A 14,421-nucleotide genomic window follows, 5' to 3' on the forward strand; every position below is an offset into this window, starting at 1 on the left:
TTTTAATGATATAAAGTAGTCCCAACGAAAATAGTTCATGCAACATACTCCGATACAGTAGGTGGCGGTATGCACCTTCAAAATTCATGGTTGCAATCTGGCATAAACCGAAAAGAAGAAGAAGAAGAAGAAGGAAGTCATGAACGACCAACGAGTAGGCTACACTAGTCTTTCCTGAGACAGATATTTCAAAGACATTTTGTTGTAGCGGAGGATAGAAGTGTACTTCTAAAGGTATTCGTTATCGCAGACCAACACATTGTGCTTGTGAAAATCCCTTCGTGTAGGACACAAAACAGTGACTGGAGAAACCTGCTAACCTGACGGTAAATAGCAGTTAAATAAGTTAGCTAAGCAGCTACTAACGTCACCAGCAGCCACCGGTGTGACGGTTGAAGTGGTGACTAAATTAACTGGTGATAGTCCCAGATGTGTCGCACTGCTAACCAGGAAATACGTTCCGATAACTTTGTTTATCTACATAATGTACCATGAAGATATATACTTGTGAATGTAGTTTGTAGGCTAACTTACATCGTTAGCTGCACCTCTCCCACCTGCAAATTAGTTAAAAGCAAGGACTTTGGACGTGATCATGGAGGAGACTGTGTCGCTGTTTAAAACAAAACGTCCAAATGTTCATGTTGTCTCTCTGATTTGTCCCACGGTCGGTTTTAAAGTGTTTGTACATACATACGTGAAAAAGGCTGAGGTGTTTGACGCCAATCAGGAACGCAAAGGGGAGACCGCTGTGGCAGAGCGCCCAGATTAACCTGTGACACAGCTTCGTACCATCGATCACGTTTATATTCCGCTGTATTTGCAGTCGTCATCAACATTATCTTGCCAGTCAACATTTGTATTATTCATCTCATCGTCTGAGTTGACCTGAGAACTGTTTCACGCAGCCTGTAAGTGAAACAGTCTGGATGTTTACACCCTGCCGAACACAGCGTGGAGTCAGCTGTGTCCATGGTACATGCTCACATTAACTTAACAGCCCTCATGTCTCATTTCACTCACTCATTTAGCAAACACACACACAAGAGTTGGAAGCAGGGGTGCAGAAACTAAAATTAGCTGGGAGTGGTGCAGGCTATAGATGTAGGTGACCTACATGGTCTGTGGTCACTACTGGGTGTGTCAGTAGGTTGAACAGATTACAATAAATGGAAATAAAATATGAGTGAGTCCTGCTACTGTAGCCATACAATATAAAGCTGCAAAACAAAAAACTGAATTGGAACCTGCTATGCACTCTAAGGTATTGTCATCCATAGAGAAATAAATGTCTTGTTCCTTTTTCATTATGTGACTAGCAGTGACAAGGCTTTTACTATTTTTCCAAAGACTTTAACAGTTTTTCATATCTCAGGTTAATCAAAATGGCCCAGGGGATACCAGACGAGGTGATGATGAATGCTACCCTGATAAAAGACTTGGGGGATGTGGCAAAAGATGCAGCGCTTCTGCATGGGGTCCTAATGAGGATCCAAGAGACCCCCAATTCATCAGAGGTAAGAAGTTTTTGTTGATCTGCACAGACTATGATAACATAACACAAAATTAAAGTAGCATGTAGTGTTGCACGGTATCTACAAATACTACAGTACTCTGCCGTAATAAAGATACAATACTGCCTTTTATTGGCATCGATATGTTAAGAGTGACAGTGTTTAGTAAGAGCCGCTGCGAGCGGAGCAGTGGGTGAGTGGGTCCGTCTGGTCCCCCTCCCTACAGGAGTAATGGGTGTGCCTTACATTGCACCTCCAGGAGAGACAGATCACAGAGTTAGAGACATGGTTAAAAGTACATGTGCTCTTCCATGGCTTGTCAACAAAGCAGACACACAGAGCGAATTATGGAATTATTTCGCTTACAATGCCAGCACTGAGGGTAAGCTCATGGACACCACAAAGCCCCTCTGTAAAAGATGTTTCAAACCTATGCAGACCAACCAAGGGAGGCAACACATCCAGCTTAACAAAGCATCTCACCGACATGCAGACGTGTTAAAAGAAATCAAAGAGCGACTGGTTTGCGAATGTGATAACATAATTACATGCCCTCAAAATAAGTCAACAACTGTGATTCTGGATATGCAAACGCAGCATTCACACTGGTAACGTTAACTTTACCATAGTTTGCAAGCTGCATAAAAAATGGGGCGTTCACAAGTATGCAGATCAACAACACCAGTTATAAGTGACACATTTACAGTGTATCTGGAAAGCATTCACAGAGCTTTACTTTTTCCACATTTTGTTATGTTACAGCCTTATTACAAAATGGATGAAATTCATTATTTTCCTCAAAATTCCACAAACAATATCCCATAATGACAACGTGAAAGAAGTTTGAAATCTTTGCAAATTTATTAAAAATAAATAAATTAAAAAAGCACATATACATACAGTATCTCACAAAAGTGAGTGAACCCTTCACATTTTTATAAATATTTGATTATATCTTTTCATGAACAACACTGAAGAAATGACACTTTGCTACAATGTAAAGTAGTGAGTGTACAGCTTGTTTAACTTTAGTAAGTGTAAATTTGCTGTCCCCTCAAAATAACACAGCCGTTAATGTCTAAACCACTGGCAACAAAAGTTGCCACGCCCCCTGCACAGAGACAACCACAACTGAGAGAGAGAGAGCACACATCCCAAGCAGCAATGTAACCCAAGTCGTAGCACACGACCCGAACACGTCTGCCAATATTCAGTTATAGTTTTAGCGCCACAAAGGGGGTACAGGAAGTGATAATCCCCTTTGTGTAGTGTCAGAAAGGCAAAATCATAGCTGCACCGGCAGAGCTCCAAAATCTGCAACGGAGCCACCTCACACCACCTACACGTGCGAGGGCCCGCCCAATGCTGCTTGCAGCTTTAATTGAAATGTATTTCATCATGACATTGATGTTTTTCATCCATGCAAACTGCATGGATGAATGAATGATGCTTCACATATGAGCAAACAGGAATGAAATAAGTCTCTACAGCGTGTCCCGCGCACTGTCGGACATTATAAAATGAGCAGCAAAATATGTTTCTCTAATAATTTTACTACTTGAAAATGTAGTTGTGTTGAAGAAGCCGTAAGAAGCGGTGGCGGTGCATTATTTAGCCCATTGCTGACAGATTTGTTCTTTGTGGAGTCATGCTAGGACTTTTTTCTGCTTTAAGGTACAGGATTTGGGAAACATCTTGCTGTAGCCTGTGTTTGCAGTTACAGTAAATTTTCACCCAAATGCTTTTTTTGGTTCCTCACGTTCCATGTCCAGTGCTTGTGTCTTTTGATAATTAGTTTTTTGATGTCCGCATTCTTGTCTTACATTTTACAACTTGTTTTTCAGTTGGTGACCTATGCTCCATTCACACTCTTCCCCACACCTGTGCCTAAGGCTGTGTTCCTCCAGGCTCTTTCAGTGCAAACTCTCTACAACACACTGGTGGACAAGATCAGCCAGGATCCAGACTTCCTACAAGAGGCTCTAGCCAGGTAGCATATGAGCCCTCAATAATTATGGCATCCTCAGTAGTTTGGAAATGTGGCTTTACTGTGTGCTTTCAAGCAGCAGCATTCAAAGACAAAACTTCTCCCAAAGATTACATTATAGTTACATTCTATGAGGCAATCTGAGCAGCTATTTTAACAGAGTGACATTCTTTGTTTATAGCACCATTGCAGTGGATGATTTCACTGCAAGGTTGTTCAGGATCCACCAACAAATCCTAAAAGAAGGAAGGTCTCAGGTATGTCGGGAATAGAAAATAAAAGGCCTTTGTCAAATTACTGACCCTTGCTGGTACGTTTATAATCATTATATTGTCTTTTCAACAAATGTTCCACACTTGATCACATTTAACTGGAACTATTAAAAGATTTCTCTGTTAGTTGTAGTCTGTTCAGTTGGAGGATATGGTGAATTAATACATTTAATAGCTTGAGTCATGATTTATGCTATAAAGTAAACCAGTATGTGTGGCACAGTTCTTTTAAATACATAGCAACCAAAATATAATGTTACTTGCAAATAAAATGTATTATTTATTTATTATAATTTAAGATGAGTAGTGATTTTACCAAAGCTATGGCAGTTTAGCCATGCAGCAATGCAATATGCCTCAATATTACGACAAATGGACACACAAAATGTTATGAAGACATTAGTCAGCATAAACTACATAACCTTGAACAAATGAAAGGAGGCCTTGTCAGATAGGTATCCTTCATCTTCAGAAACGCTGATCATTCAGTAGTTATCCAGCTAGCAAGAATAGGCTCAGGTCAAAGAGAAACATGAAGTGGAGGGACAGTGGGCTTTAAATCAGAGTTATGTGAATTGACATTTTATATTATCTTGTAGAGCTTTTTCCATCCAAATGATTATAATTAAAGTGTGTGTGTGTGTGTGTGTGTGTGTGTGTGTGTGTGTGTGTATGTATATATATATATATATATATATATATAACAAGTTTATTAGGACTTTGAAACCTACGAATGCAAGTGAGAGTTTTTTAATGTGACTTCTTTTCTGTGGCCACTTTAATCCTCAGATTTAAGCCTTGTTAAAATTTTAGTTGTGAGTTACCAAAAATTTTCTGTCCATTGACTATATGAATAATTTACTAATTGTCTATTTTACTAATTAGACAAACTATTTACTAATAATCTACACACATGAGGAAAACGGCTCAAGTTTTGTGCTTACTCGTAGCTGTCTGCTCTGAATGATCAGACGTACTTGGATCATAACAGTTTATTGATCTAAGTAGTCTAAGTGGGGATTCTTTTCTTCTTCCCAGCCTATTGTGTTGGGTCTCAATCGGTCCGACTACATGCTGGACCAGAGAGAGGATGGGTCTTTATCGCTGAAGCAGATAGAGATCAATACCTTTGCTGCCAGTTTTGGAGGTCTCTCATCACGCATGCCAGATGTACACCGGTAAGTCAGTTATTAGCAAATCACCAATAGACTGTGTTAATTACAAAGTGAGGGTTTCTGAAGTATGATGAAAATATTACGGTTAGTACAATTAAAACTAAAATTAAACTAAATTTATGCCATTTTTATAGCTGGTGATTTAAAAAAGCTCATGACCTGTTGATCATAAGCTTTTTTTCATGTTTAACAGGCACCCCAGGCACTCTGATTTTGTCCACTGTCAACCATTTCATACAGTTTGGTTGCCTCTTTAAGCAGCTACTTTTCCTGTGTAGCATTAACACCACTAAATAAAGGTCCCACCAGAAATATGTAAGAATAATAAAGCCTCAGAGAGGCATTTTTAATAGAGAATAATAGGTGTCCTTTAACATTTAAAGTGCTAGACCCCGAAAATAAGACGAGGTGAGCTTTTAAGAGGAATTTATCAGGATCAGTACGGCAAAAGGAATACAAAACTTACAGAGTAAAATAAAATGCGGTCAGGAACTAATATATCATCTGCTGCAATTAGTATTGCTGTAAGTATTCTTCATCTTGCTCGACAGGCACATCCTTACGGTGGCAGGCCTACAGGAGCAAAGCAAGCACATCCTAGCCAACAACCCTGCAGCTGGTCTGGCCATTGCAATTGCCAAATCCTGGGAGCTCTATGGATCAGAGAGGTAGGAATTAAGTACATCCATTGAATTCTGCCTTATAAAACTACATGTTATTGCCTTCTGGATGTCCTTACTTTTACTCACTCACTGTTCTGTCTGCTTTTTTTAAAATCAAGTGCTGGATACTGTTACAGTACTGAAATATAAGTTCACCTAACAAAGAGTCTTGAGAGAGTGTCACAGGAGAGCAAGTTTAAGCTTTTAAGCAAAAACCTGTTAACCAACGCCTGATCCAATGAAATCATCCTGATTTCTGATTCCAATTTGAAAGGGAGATTATTTTATCTTAAATCTGTACCCAGATTCAGTACCCCCAGGACTGGCTGTTTACATTGGCCCTGGTCACAGCCCTGAAATGACTTGCAAAGAACAATAACAGATGTCACACGCATGAATTCTGACCACTTGTGTCTGACTTAGGACCATGTAATGAAAGTGGCCCAAATCAAAACTGAAAAGGTCAGGTTTGATATGATTTGTGCTGTTCACACTGTTATGAAAAAACATCTGATCACATTTTAAATTTGGGTAAATTTTGCCTGAATTCTGAACATACCCTAAGTAACACCAGATGTTCTTTGTCTGTCTTTCCTCACCCGAGAGACCCGTGTGTGCTACAAAAGACAAAAGCTTGATTCATACTCCTGTGCATGGTCTACGTGCGTACCTACGCCGTAGGCTACGCACGTAGCCATGCATTTATACTTGTGCGTCAGTGTCTCCGTCATTCTGCAATTACATCCCCAAACACTAGTCGGCGGCATCTCTACAGCATCCACTGTGTTGATTTTTGCCGGCCAAGCAGGCTAAATTCCGGTTTAGCCCTCTGCTAATGTGAATGGGGGCAAAGTTGTCTATGTGCGGCTGGTGTAGCCTTTTCAAATGTTATAGGCCGAAACGAGAAGAAGAACCTAAATGTGTCATTTCGCTCGAGTTGTGATATATTGATCCAGCCGCTGGATTGGCTGCTAGTAAAAGTTACTTCAAAGCACGGGGCACTTCCTCACGGCTCAGAGGCATTGCGAGGCTACCCAGCCAACCAATCACAGTTCTTATGGTCCGCATCGCCTTGACGTGTAGTTGCATTTTTAAGATAAGATATAAGGCATACTTTACTTTTTATATATACTTTTGAGGAGGGGCACATCAGGGACTACTGGGTTTCTCCTAATAAGTTCATATACAGCCTATTATGATATAAATATCAGCATATAATGCTGTAAATGAACATGTGAAAAGAAAGCTTTTAATAAAAAATTTTAAACGTTCAGTGTGTAATTTCTGAAAATGTATTAACAGAAATGTAATATAAGATCCATAACTATGTTTTCAGTGATGTATAAAGACCTTACATAATAAACCATTAAGTTTTTATTACCTGAGAATGAGCCATTTATATCTACATCCCCTCTGCCATGCACCTCGCCATATTGTGTCGTCTACAGTAGCCAACAACGGTCAAACAGAGCTACAGAGCGCGTTTCGTCATCACGGCGTTCTTCTTCTGCTTGTATAATTCCGGCAGTGTAGACGCCCGTCACTACATTGAATGTGTACGGAGAAGAAGGGGGAATAATAATAATATTAAACAGAGTACACAGAGTATTACTCAGAGTCTCTGAGTAGTCTTCTGGTTTATTAGAAGTAAGAAGAGAAGTGACATTTGGACAAATGAAGGAGAAAACGTGTTATTTAGCACAAGAGCCGACAGCCTGTGGATCTTCATACATGAAGCCAGAGGAGTCAGGACAGATACAGACAGATGACAGCAGAAATCACGGATGTAATCGGTGTGGATTTTCCCAGATGGAAGGCTTTGATGTGGGACGGATGTTTTCTGCTGGACAGGTACTTAAGTCAGTCAGACTTTAGCGATGCAAATGAAAGCTGTTGTTTGATAGCTTTAGCTAGAAGCTGGCCATAATCACAGAGAGACGTGACGTGTTTCCCCTGGTCAGTGGTGTAAAATATTTAGTTGGATTAATATTATGTAGCCTAGTTATTCACCTGCGGTTTGGTTTTGCCGTTTATGTTAGGGAGACAATCAGCTGATCAGTAATTGGCAATAAAACGGTAGCTTACAGCACGGAAGCTCAGATCATCCAGCTAAACCTTTACTGCCCTAGTAGAATTGTAATTTCATGTAATTATTCTACAATGCTCTGTTATGGCTTTGCTATGTGGACAGAAATGTGCCCTTACCTTCCTGAGACAAACCACTGATGAATATTATTGGCAATAAAACAGTAACAGCCTGGAAGTTCAGATCAGCAGCTAAATTTTCACATTTTACTGCCCTGATGGAAAACATGCATTTCTTTTTACTGCTAATGGTGATACAATAACATGACCTTATGCCTATCAAGTGACCAATACTTTCTGAATTTGCAAACAGTTTTTTGGGGATATTGCTTCTCCAATGTGCACACAAATGTGTAATTTGTACTTTCACATGCTAAATGCCCATTAAAAACGTTGCACCATTTTACCACAAGCTGAAATTATGGCTGTCAGTACTACTCTGTGTTTCTGTTGAATTTCAAAAAACTAAAAAAAGACATTTTGGTAAGATTTGCAGATTGCTTATCTAATTAAGCAAAGTGAGAGGAGCTTTGATCCTCACCTGACAATGCCTTTGTAAACTTCATGTATTATGTGGTTTATAATGGACTGTGGTGCAGAAACAGTGAGGCTTACATTTCCCTGTTATCTGTCAGTGGTCATACTTGATGCTCTTGATGTGATAGTTTTTGAGATGTTTCATGTACTTTAGTATGTTGGTCCAGATGAGCCAACCCTCCCAAGATGTAACAAAATGTATGATTACAGTACAGTAAAATACTGTATTACAGGAGTACGAGACATCGTGTAGCACTTCTTTTTTTTGATGTTGTTTAATGAACAACAATAACTTACTAAATAATTAAGTAAATAGAAATTCTAAATATATCTATGTAAAGAAACATAATCTCTTGACTCTTGACTGGCTACTTTCTGCTGTCTCATAGACAACATCTTTTGTCCTGAGACGAAACTACTCGCTTGGATGGGGGGGTGCAATTCGTAACCCTCACCACTAGATGTCACTAAAACTTACACACTAAACCAGTCTAAAATTGTAACCCTAACTCTTAAGGTAGGGGGTGTCATTGCACATCGGTGGCATGGCATATGGAGGATAAGGAGATTGCAAATGCCTGTTGCCACCACCTGAAAACCATTCCCGTTTTGGGGGGTGTCTTGCTGTTGCCACTCCAGTGCACCTGTTACCACTTCCATTTGCACCAAAACACGTGACATTAATTCACAATTGCCTGTGCTTTATAACTGGACAGATTGATATCACTGAAGTTTAATTGACATTATGTTATACTGTGATGATTAAGTGTTCCCTTATTTTGAGCAGTGTATTTGATCAAAACAAGTGACCAGTGAGAGTAACCAAATGTCCACAATAATGTTAGCGGTGAGAGTGTTTTTACATGAGGAGTTGTTGTCATTGTAGAGCAGTCGTCATGTTCTTGGTGGAAGAGAGCCAAAGGAACATCTTTGATCAACGATACATTGAGAACGAACTGCTGAAGAGGTATGTGCGAATACCGAGGAGATGTTTGTGAAGAAGTAAGCCATTCCCCTAGGGCTGTGTGAAATGATGATATATATTGTTGGACGATAGAAAAATGTCTTACAGTTTAAAATTATGCTCTAGTGTTTATTTAGTTATCTTTAATACCACTGCGTGTCTTTCCCTGACCAACTGGAATATGTTGATGTTTAATTATGATAAGTTAGTCCATCATCCAGTTTGAAAAGGACATTCAGGTAGTTGACTAGGATTGTGTATGGTGTGAAAAATTGTGCTTTTTGTAACCAGCACACTATTGTTGTTATGTTTCAGAAACATTCCCACAATACGAAAGCGGTTTGACAATGTTTGTAAAACGGGGTACCTTGATCAGGACAAGAGGCTATTTGTGTGAGTCCGTTTCTGTTGGTTATATTTGTATAAAATGTATTATTCATTCATTAAAACTATATGTTATATGTAGCAGTAAGATATAATTATGATTAGTTGTGCTTAGTGTCCGTTTCTGTTTTTTTTTTTTTCCTTTTAGTGATGGCCAAGAGGTTGCAGTGGTGTACTTCAGGAATGGATACATGCCTCAGAACTACATTTCTGAACAGGTCTTATAACTTTATTCCTAGGTCTACTAGTGTTAGTAACTAGTGCTGTCAGGAGGGAAAATTATGTTTTCTGCAGACACACCCACCTTTAAGAGTTTAGTTGGGAATAGACATAAAATATATTATGAGGAAAGATTTTACTGCTCTAGAAAGTTATCAGGGTTGCAATTTTCTTTGTTGTCGCACCAATCACAAGGTAAGCCATAGAAAAACTGCATTTACATTCCAAAGTAATCTGCCAGGAATATGTGCTTGTACATATTTGATTGGCCTTTGCAGCAACCTTTTTGCTGGAGCCCACTTTCGGTATATTCCAGGGTTTCCACAGGGTCTTAAAAAGTCTTAAAAGGTAACTAATCAATTTTGCGAAAATTAAGGCCATTGAAAGTATTAAAAAGTCTTAATCACCATTTAACAAGGTATTAAATTTTGTAGATATTTTGTCAATGTGAAAATCCAGTTGAGTTTGTCAAAAGTATATATTATATATATATATATCTATTATATAGGTATACATTAGTGTATTATTATAATATACTATAAATATTATAACATTAAATTTAAAGTTTAATGTTAGTATAATATTTACAGGTCCTTTTTTGGATATTCTGCCTACAGATAGTTTATTAGTTGAGTTCAGCTGTTTCACAAATAAAACCATTCTCAGATATTAGCCTACACCACTGTGGTTAAGGTTTGATTAGTGTTTGTTTCTTCATTATTATTTCAGATAATAGTACAGGCTACTATAGCTTTCCATTAGTAGCCTAATATTAATTGCAGTTGGACAAAACAACAGTTTCATTTTTGTGTATTAAAACAATCCACAAAAATTTGCACGGAAGTGTCTTTAAATTATTGTGCAAGAAAAATGCTCTACATGATGGTTAGTCTCTCATTTGTTTATGCAGAATACTAACTTGTCAATAATAAAAACCTTGAATACAGAACAAGAAGTTCAGCATTTCTAAAGTTTGCTGTAGCGCCCTTGACTGCGCACATCTGGCTTGTGATGTAGCCTACAGAACATTCTCCACTAAGTTATAGCCTAAAACCTATAAGCACTTAAGAAAAATAAACTACAGTAGAATGAAAGGGGACTGTTGCTTTATTATTCTAAATAGACATGATATTGTTAGTGTACAGTTGTGGTTATAGTACTTACTTTTAAATTGCTTTTATTTGATATAGTTATAAAGCAAAAATCTTTTTCATTTGACAAATTACGGTTAATTAGGGTTAGTCGACTACGAAAATAATCATTAGTTGCAGCCCTAGAGAGAACAGAAGAGGTCCGGTGCCGGTACATCAAAGAGTAAAATGGAAAAGTGACAGTACCTGTGAATACTGACCCACTTCAAGCTCAAATGGCTTTTATATTGTGAGAAATCACAGCAAGTCATCTCTCCCATTAGCGCTAGCTTTGTAGCAGAGCATTTAGGCGCAGTCAAACCAACACAGCAGTTGGTTTATTAATCCAGCGCCAGCTGCATGTGTAAAATACAGTGGTTGTGGAAGAGAGGAGAGGTGAATGCTGGAAGTCAAGATGTCGTTTTTAAGTTTATGTTCTGCTTGCTCAACAGTTGTTTGATAAATGGCTATTGAAACACATTCATAGAGGATTTGAAACACTTTTTTTTTTCTGAATTCTGATCATTTTGGCGCTGGTGATTTTCCTTTGGCGCTCGCATACCCATATCTCTGATTGGTTTAAAATTACACAAGGTACGTAATAACACACACAATTGTTTAAGATATCAACAATGCATTATATGACAATACATTATTTTTTATTGATGTTATTTGAACTCAAAGTTGGTGATGTGCTTAATGGGTACATGAGCTTGTTCAAAACAGACCCCCCTCGTACCAGGGGCAATGGGGCTTAATGGCTTTACACTCATTCCACTCCACCGAGTGAGCACAACCTAACTATGCAGCACGCTCCCGTAACCGGCCAAAAAAAAAAAGTTATGCTATCCATTTTTGCCACAACAAAACACACATCAAACACAAAGCAACTGACTAACCTTATAGTAAAACAAAAGTCTGAACAAAGTCCATGCCAGTAGTTACAGCACTCCTAAAATCTAATGTTGCCCTATTAATACAAACCACTCAAATGATTCAGGAGGTTCCACAGAATCCAATAGTGTAACTCACATCACTGTACGGCCAAAACACACGGAGTAAACAGTCAGTGAACAACAGAAAACGTTTACACATGTACCACTATGAATTGTGTCGTATCCTGCTGTTTTGTGATCAGAAGTTTTGTACAATGCCATATCAACGGTGTTTGCGGTTACTCCGATGCCTCTGTGTCACTTTGAAATGATTCTGGACAGTCTGCAGCTATTTCTTGCTATGATAACAGGCTGTGAATGAGGAGTGGGGTTGTGACTGCTAGTCCTACGCAATCTATTTGTTGGCTTCTGGTTGGCTAGTGGTGTCGTTTACGCGGATTTTGGGACTGCTCCTCGATTCTATTGGTTCTGATGGTTTGATAGAGGTGTCGATCATCCAAATTGACCAATCGTTTGCGGTGATATGATGATATGCTCCTTCGCCTTCAAGACGCAGGACGCACAGCGAAGACAGCAGAACACACAGCTCTAATAACAGTAAGAGCCGTTGTCTTATTTGAGTGATTATTGAGCCGTTCTTTTGTATTTCTTGGAGAAATAATGGCTGACTGGAAAAGGCAAAAGAAGATTTCGGAGGAGCTCCGGTCATTCCCATTGACTCTTCTTCGGATGATGAAGATCTCTCTGTTGCTGAGGGCACATCGGACGGCAGTGACCCTGATTATAGACTTCATCGGAAAGGTTTGTAAAATATGTTTTGTGATCATTTACTCATCATGTTGGTATGAAATTACGGAGTTCTTCCGCTATTATTACTGTTAAATTACCCATTTAGCTAGCTAGTCTATTCCATACAATGAAGGGATGAATACACACACTCAAACTGGTTCAAACTGGATTGTTTGCTAACTTCCCCAGTACAAGCAAGTCTACCACAACAAAACGTTAGTGTTTTCAGTTACAGTGAGTCATTACTGTTCCATTACATTTCCTGTTTACCAAAACAAAATCATTGCCAGTCTATGAATATATCTTTTTTTCTTCCTCCTTTGTTGCACAGTGATGATGAAGATTATGAGGGGCCTTCGTCGTCTGCTGCCTCTGCACCAGCCAAACCCTCTGCCCCAGCTATCTGGACCACACTTCACCACCCGACGTGCTTCTGCTCCTCAGCTACAGGCGAGGCCATCTATACCTCATCCACAACCATCAAGCACAACCCCAACCTCATTTGATTGAAGGAAAGGAAAAAACCTGACCCGCTCAGGTTCATGCCAGCCAGGACCCCAGGCCCCACCTTTGATACAACAGCATCATGGTCTCCCCTCACCCTGTTCCAGCTGTTTTTCAATGCATCTGTGGTCAGGACAATTATGAAAATACGAATTCCAATATTGCTAATCGAGTACAGGCTGGGATGAAGTTAGTATGGTAGGTGCTTACATCAAAGGAGTTTTACATTTTCATGGCCATCATGGTTTATACAGGCGTTGTTCAGGTACACCACAGATCTGACTACTGGCGAAAAGGCATGGCCATACAACTTTCACTTCCCTGGTGAAAAGATGTCATGGAGCCGCTTTGAAGCCATCTTGAGGTCCCTGCATTTGAGTAACCCGGAAGAAGATGAAGACAATGAGCGGAAGAGGAACAGTGATCACTATAACAGACTTTTCAAGAACAAGCTTCTCTACACTGAGATAGTGCCTGCCAAGCCAACTTTCATCCTTATAAAAACATTTGCATAGATGAGGATGGTCGCAACCAAGGCCCGCATCAGCATGAAACAATACATGAAGGACAAACCCACAAGGTGGGGCTACAAACTCTTTGTTCTTGCTGATGCGTCAACAATTGGAATTTTTTTGTACACCAGCAAGAGTGGGGTCACCACAGGCCATGGTCTCAGCTACACTGCAGTCATGGACCTTATGCCATTTTAACTGCTTGGTGGGGGCTACACTTTGTTTTTAGACAATTTTTATAGTAGCCCTACCCTATTTCTGTACTTCCACAAACCACACAAAACGACCTCCACAAAAAGACAGAAAAAAACAAATGTAGAAATTTGTGCAAATTTATTAAAAAAGAAAAACTGAAATATCACATGGTCATAAGTATTCAGACCCTTTGCCGTGACACTCATATTTAACTCAGGTGCTGTCTATTTCTTCTGATCATCCTTGAGATGGTTCTACTCCTTCATTTGAGTCCAGCTGTGTTTGATTATACTGATTGCACTTGATTAGGAAAGCCACACACCTGTCTATATAAGACCTTACAGCTCACAGTGCATGTCAGAGCAAATGAGAATCATGAGGTCAAAGGAACTGCCTGAAGAGCTCAGAGACAGAATTGTGGCAAGGCACAGATCTGGCCAAGGTTACAAAACAATTTCTGCAGCACTCAAGGTTCCTAAGAGCACAGTGGCCTCCATAATCCTCAAATGGAAGACGTTTGGGACGACCAGAACCCTTCCTAGAGCTGGCCGTCCGGCCAAACTGAGCTATCGGGGGAGAAGAGCCTTGGTGAGAGA

The 14,421-nt window shown here is 39.5% G+C and overlaps 1 protein-coding gene across 2 annotated transcripts in view; it reads left to right on the top strand.

The window, feature by feature from the left end:
- Window positions 1-125: 125 nt before the first annotated feature.
- gss (glutathione synthetase) overlaps window positions 126-14,421 on the top strand; it is a 25,538-nt gene continuing 11,242 nt past the window's right edge. Inside the window, exons 1-9 of one of the 2 annotated variants that reach the window (XM_046056579.1) lie at window positions 126-326; window positions 1,376-1,517; window positions 3,359-3,504; window positions 3,683-3,758; window positions 4,812-4,951; window positions 5,500-5,616; window positions 9,119-9,199; window positions 9,512-9,589; window positions 9,729-9,798. In XM_046056579.1, the coding sequence (XP_045912535.1) occupies window positions 1,386-1,517; window positions 3,359-3,504; window positions 3,683-3,758; window positions 4,812-4,951; window positions 5,500-5,616; window positions 9,119-9,199; window positions 9,512-9,589; window positions 9,729-9,798 (840 nt within the window). In that variant the 5' untranslated portion in view covers window positions 126-326; window positions 1,376-1,385. Of the gene's footprint in view, window positions 327-801; window positions 976-1,375; window positions 1,518-3,358; window positions 3,505-3,682; window positions 3,759-4,811; window positions 4,952-5,499; window positions 5,617-9,118; window positions 9,200-9,511; window positions 9,590-9,728; window positions 9,799-14,421 lie in introns of those variants that run through there. The other variant, XM_046056580.1, reaches the window with a different exon arrangement.

This window comes from Micropterus dolomieu, linkage group LG08, assembly GCF_021292245.1.
Source record: "Micropterus dolomieu isolate WLL.071019.BEF.003 ecotype Adirondacks linkage group LG08, ASM2129224v1, whole genome shotgun sequence".
In the NCBI taxonomy this organism is placed as follows: Eukaryota; Metazoa; Chordata; class Actinopteri; order Centrarchiformes; family Centrarchidae; genus Micropterus; species Micropterus dolomieu.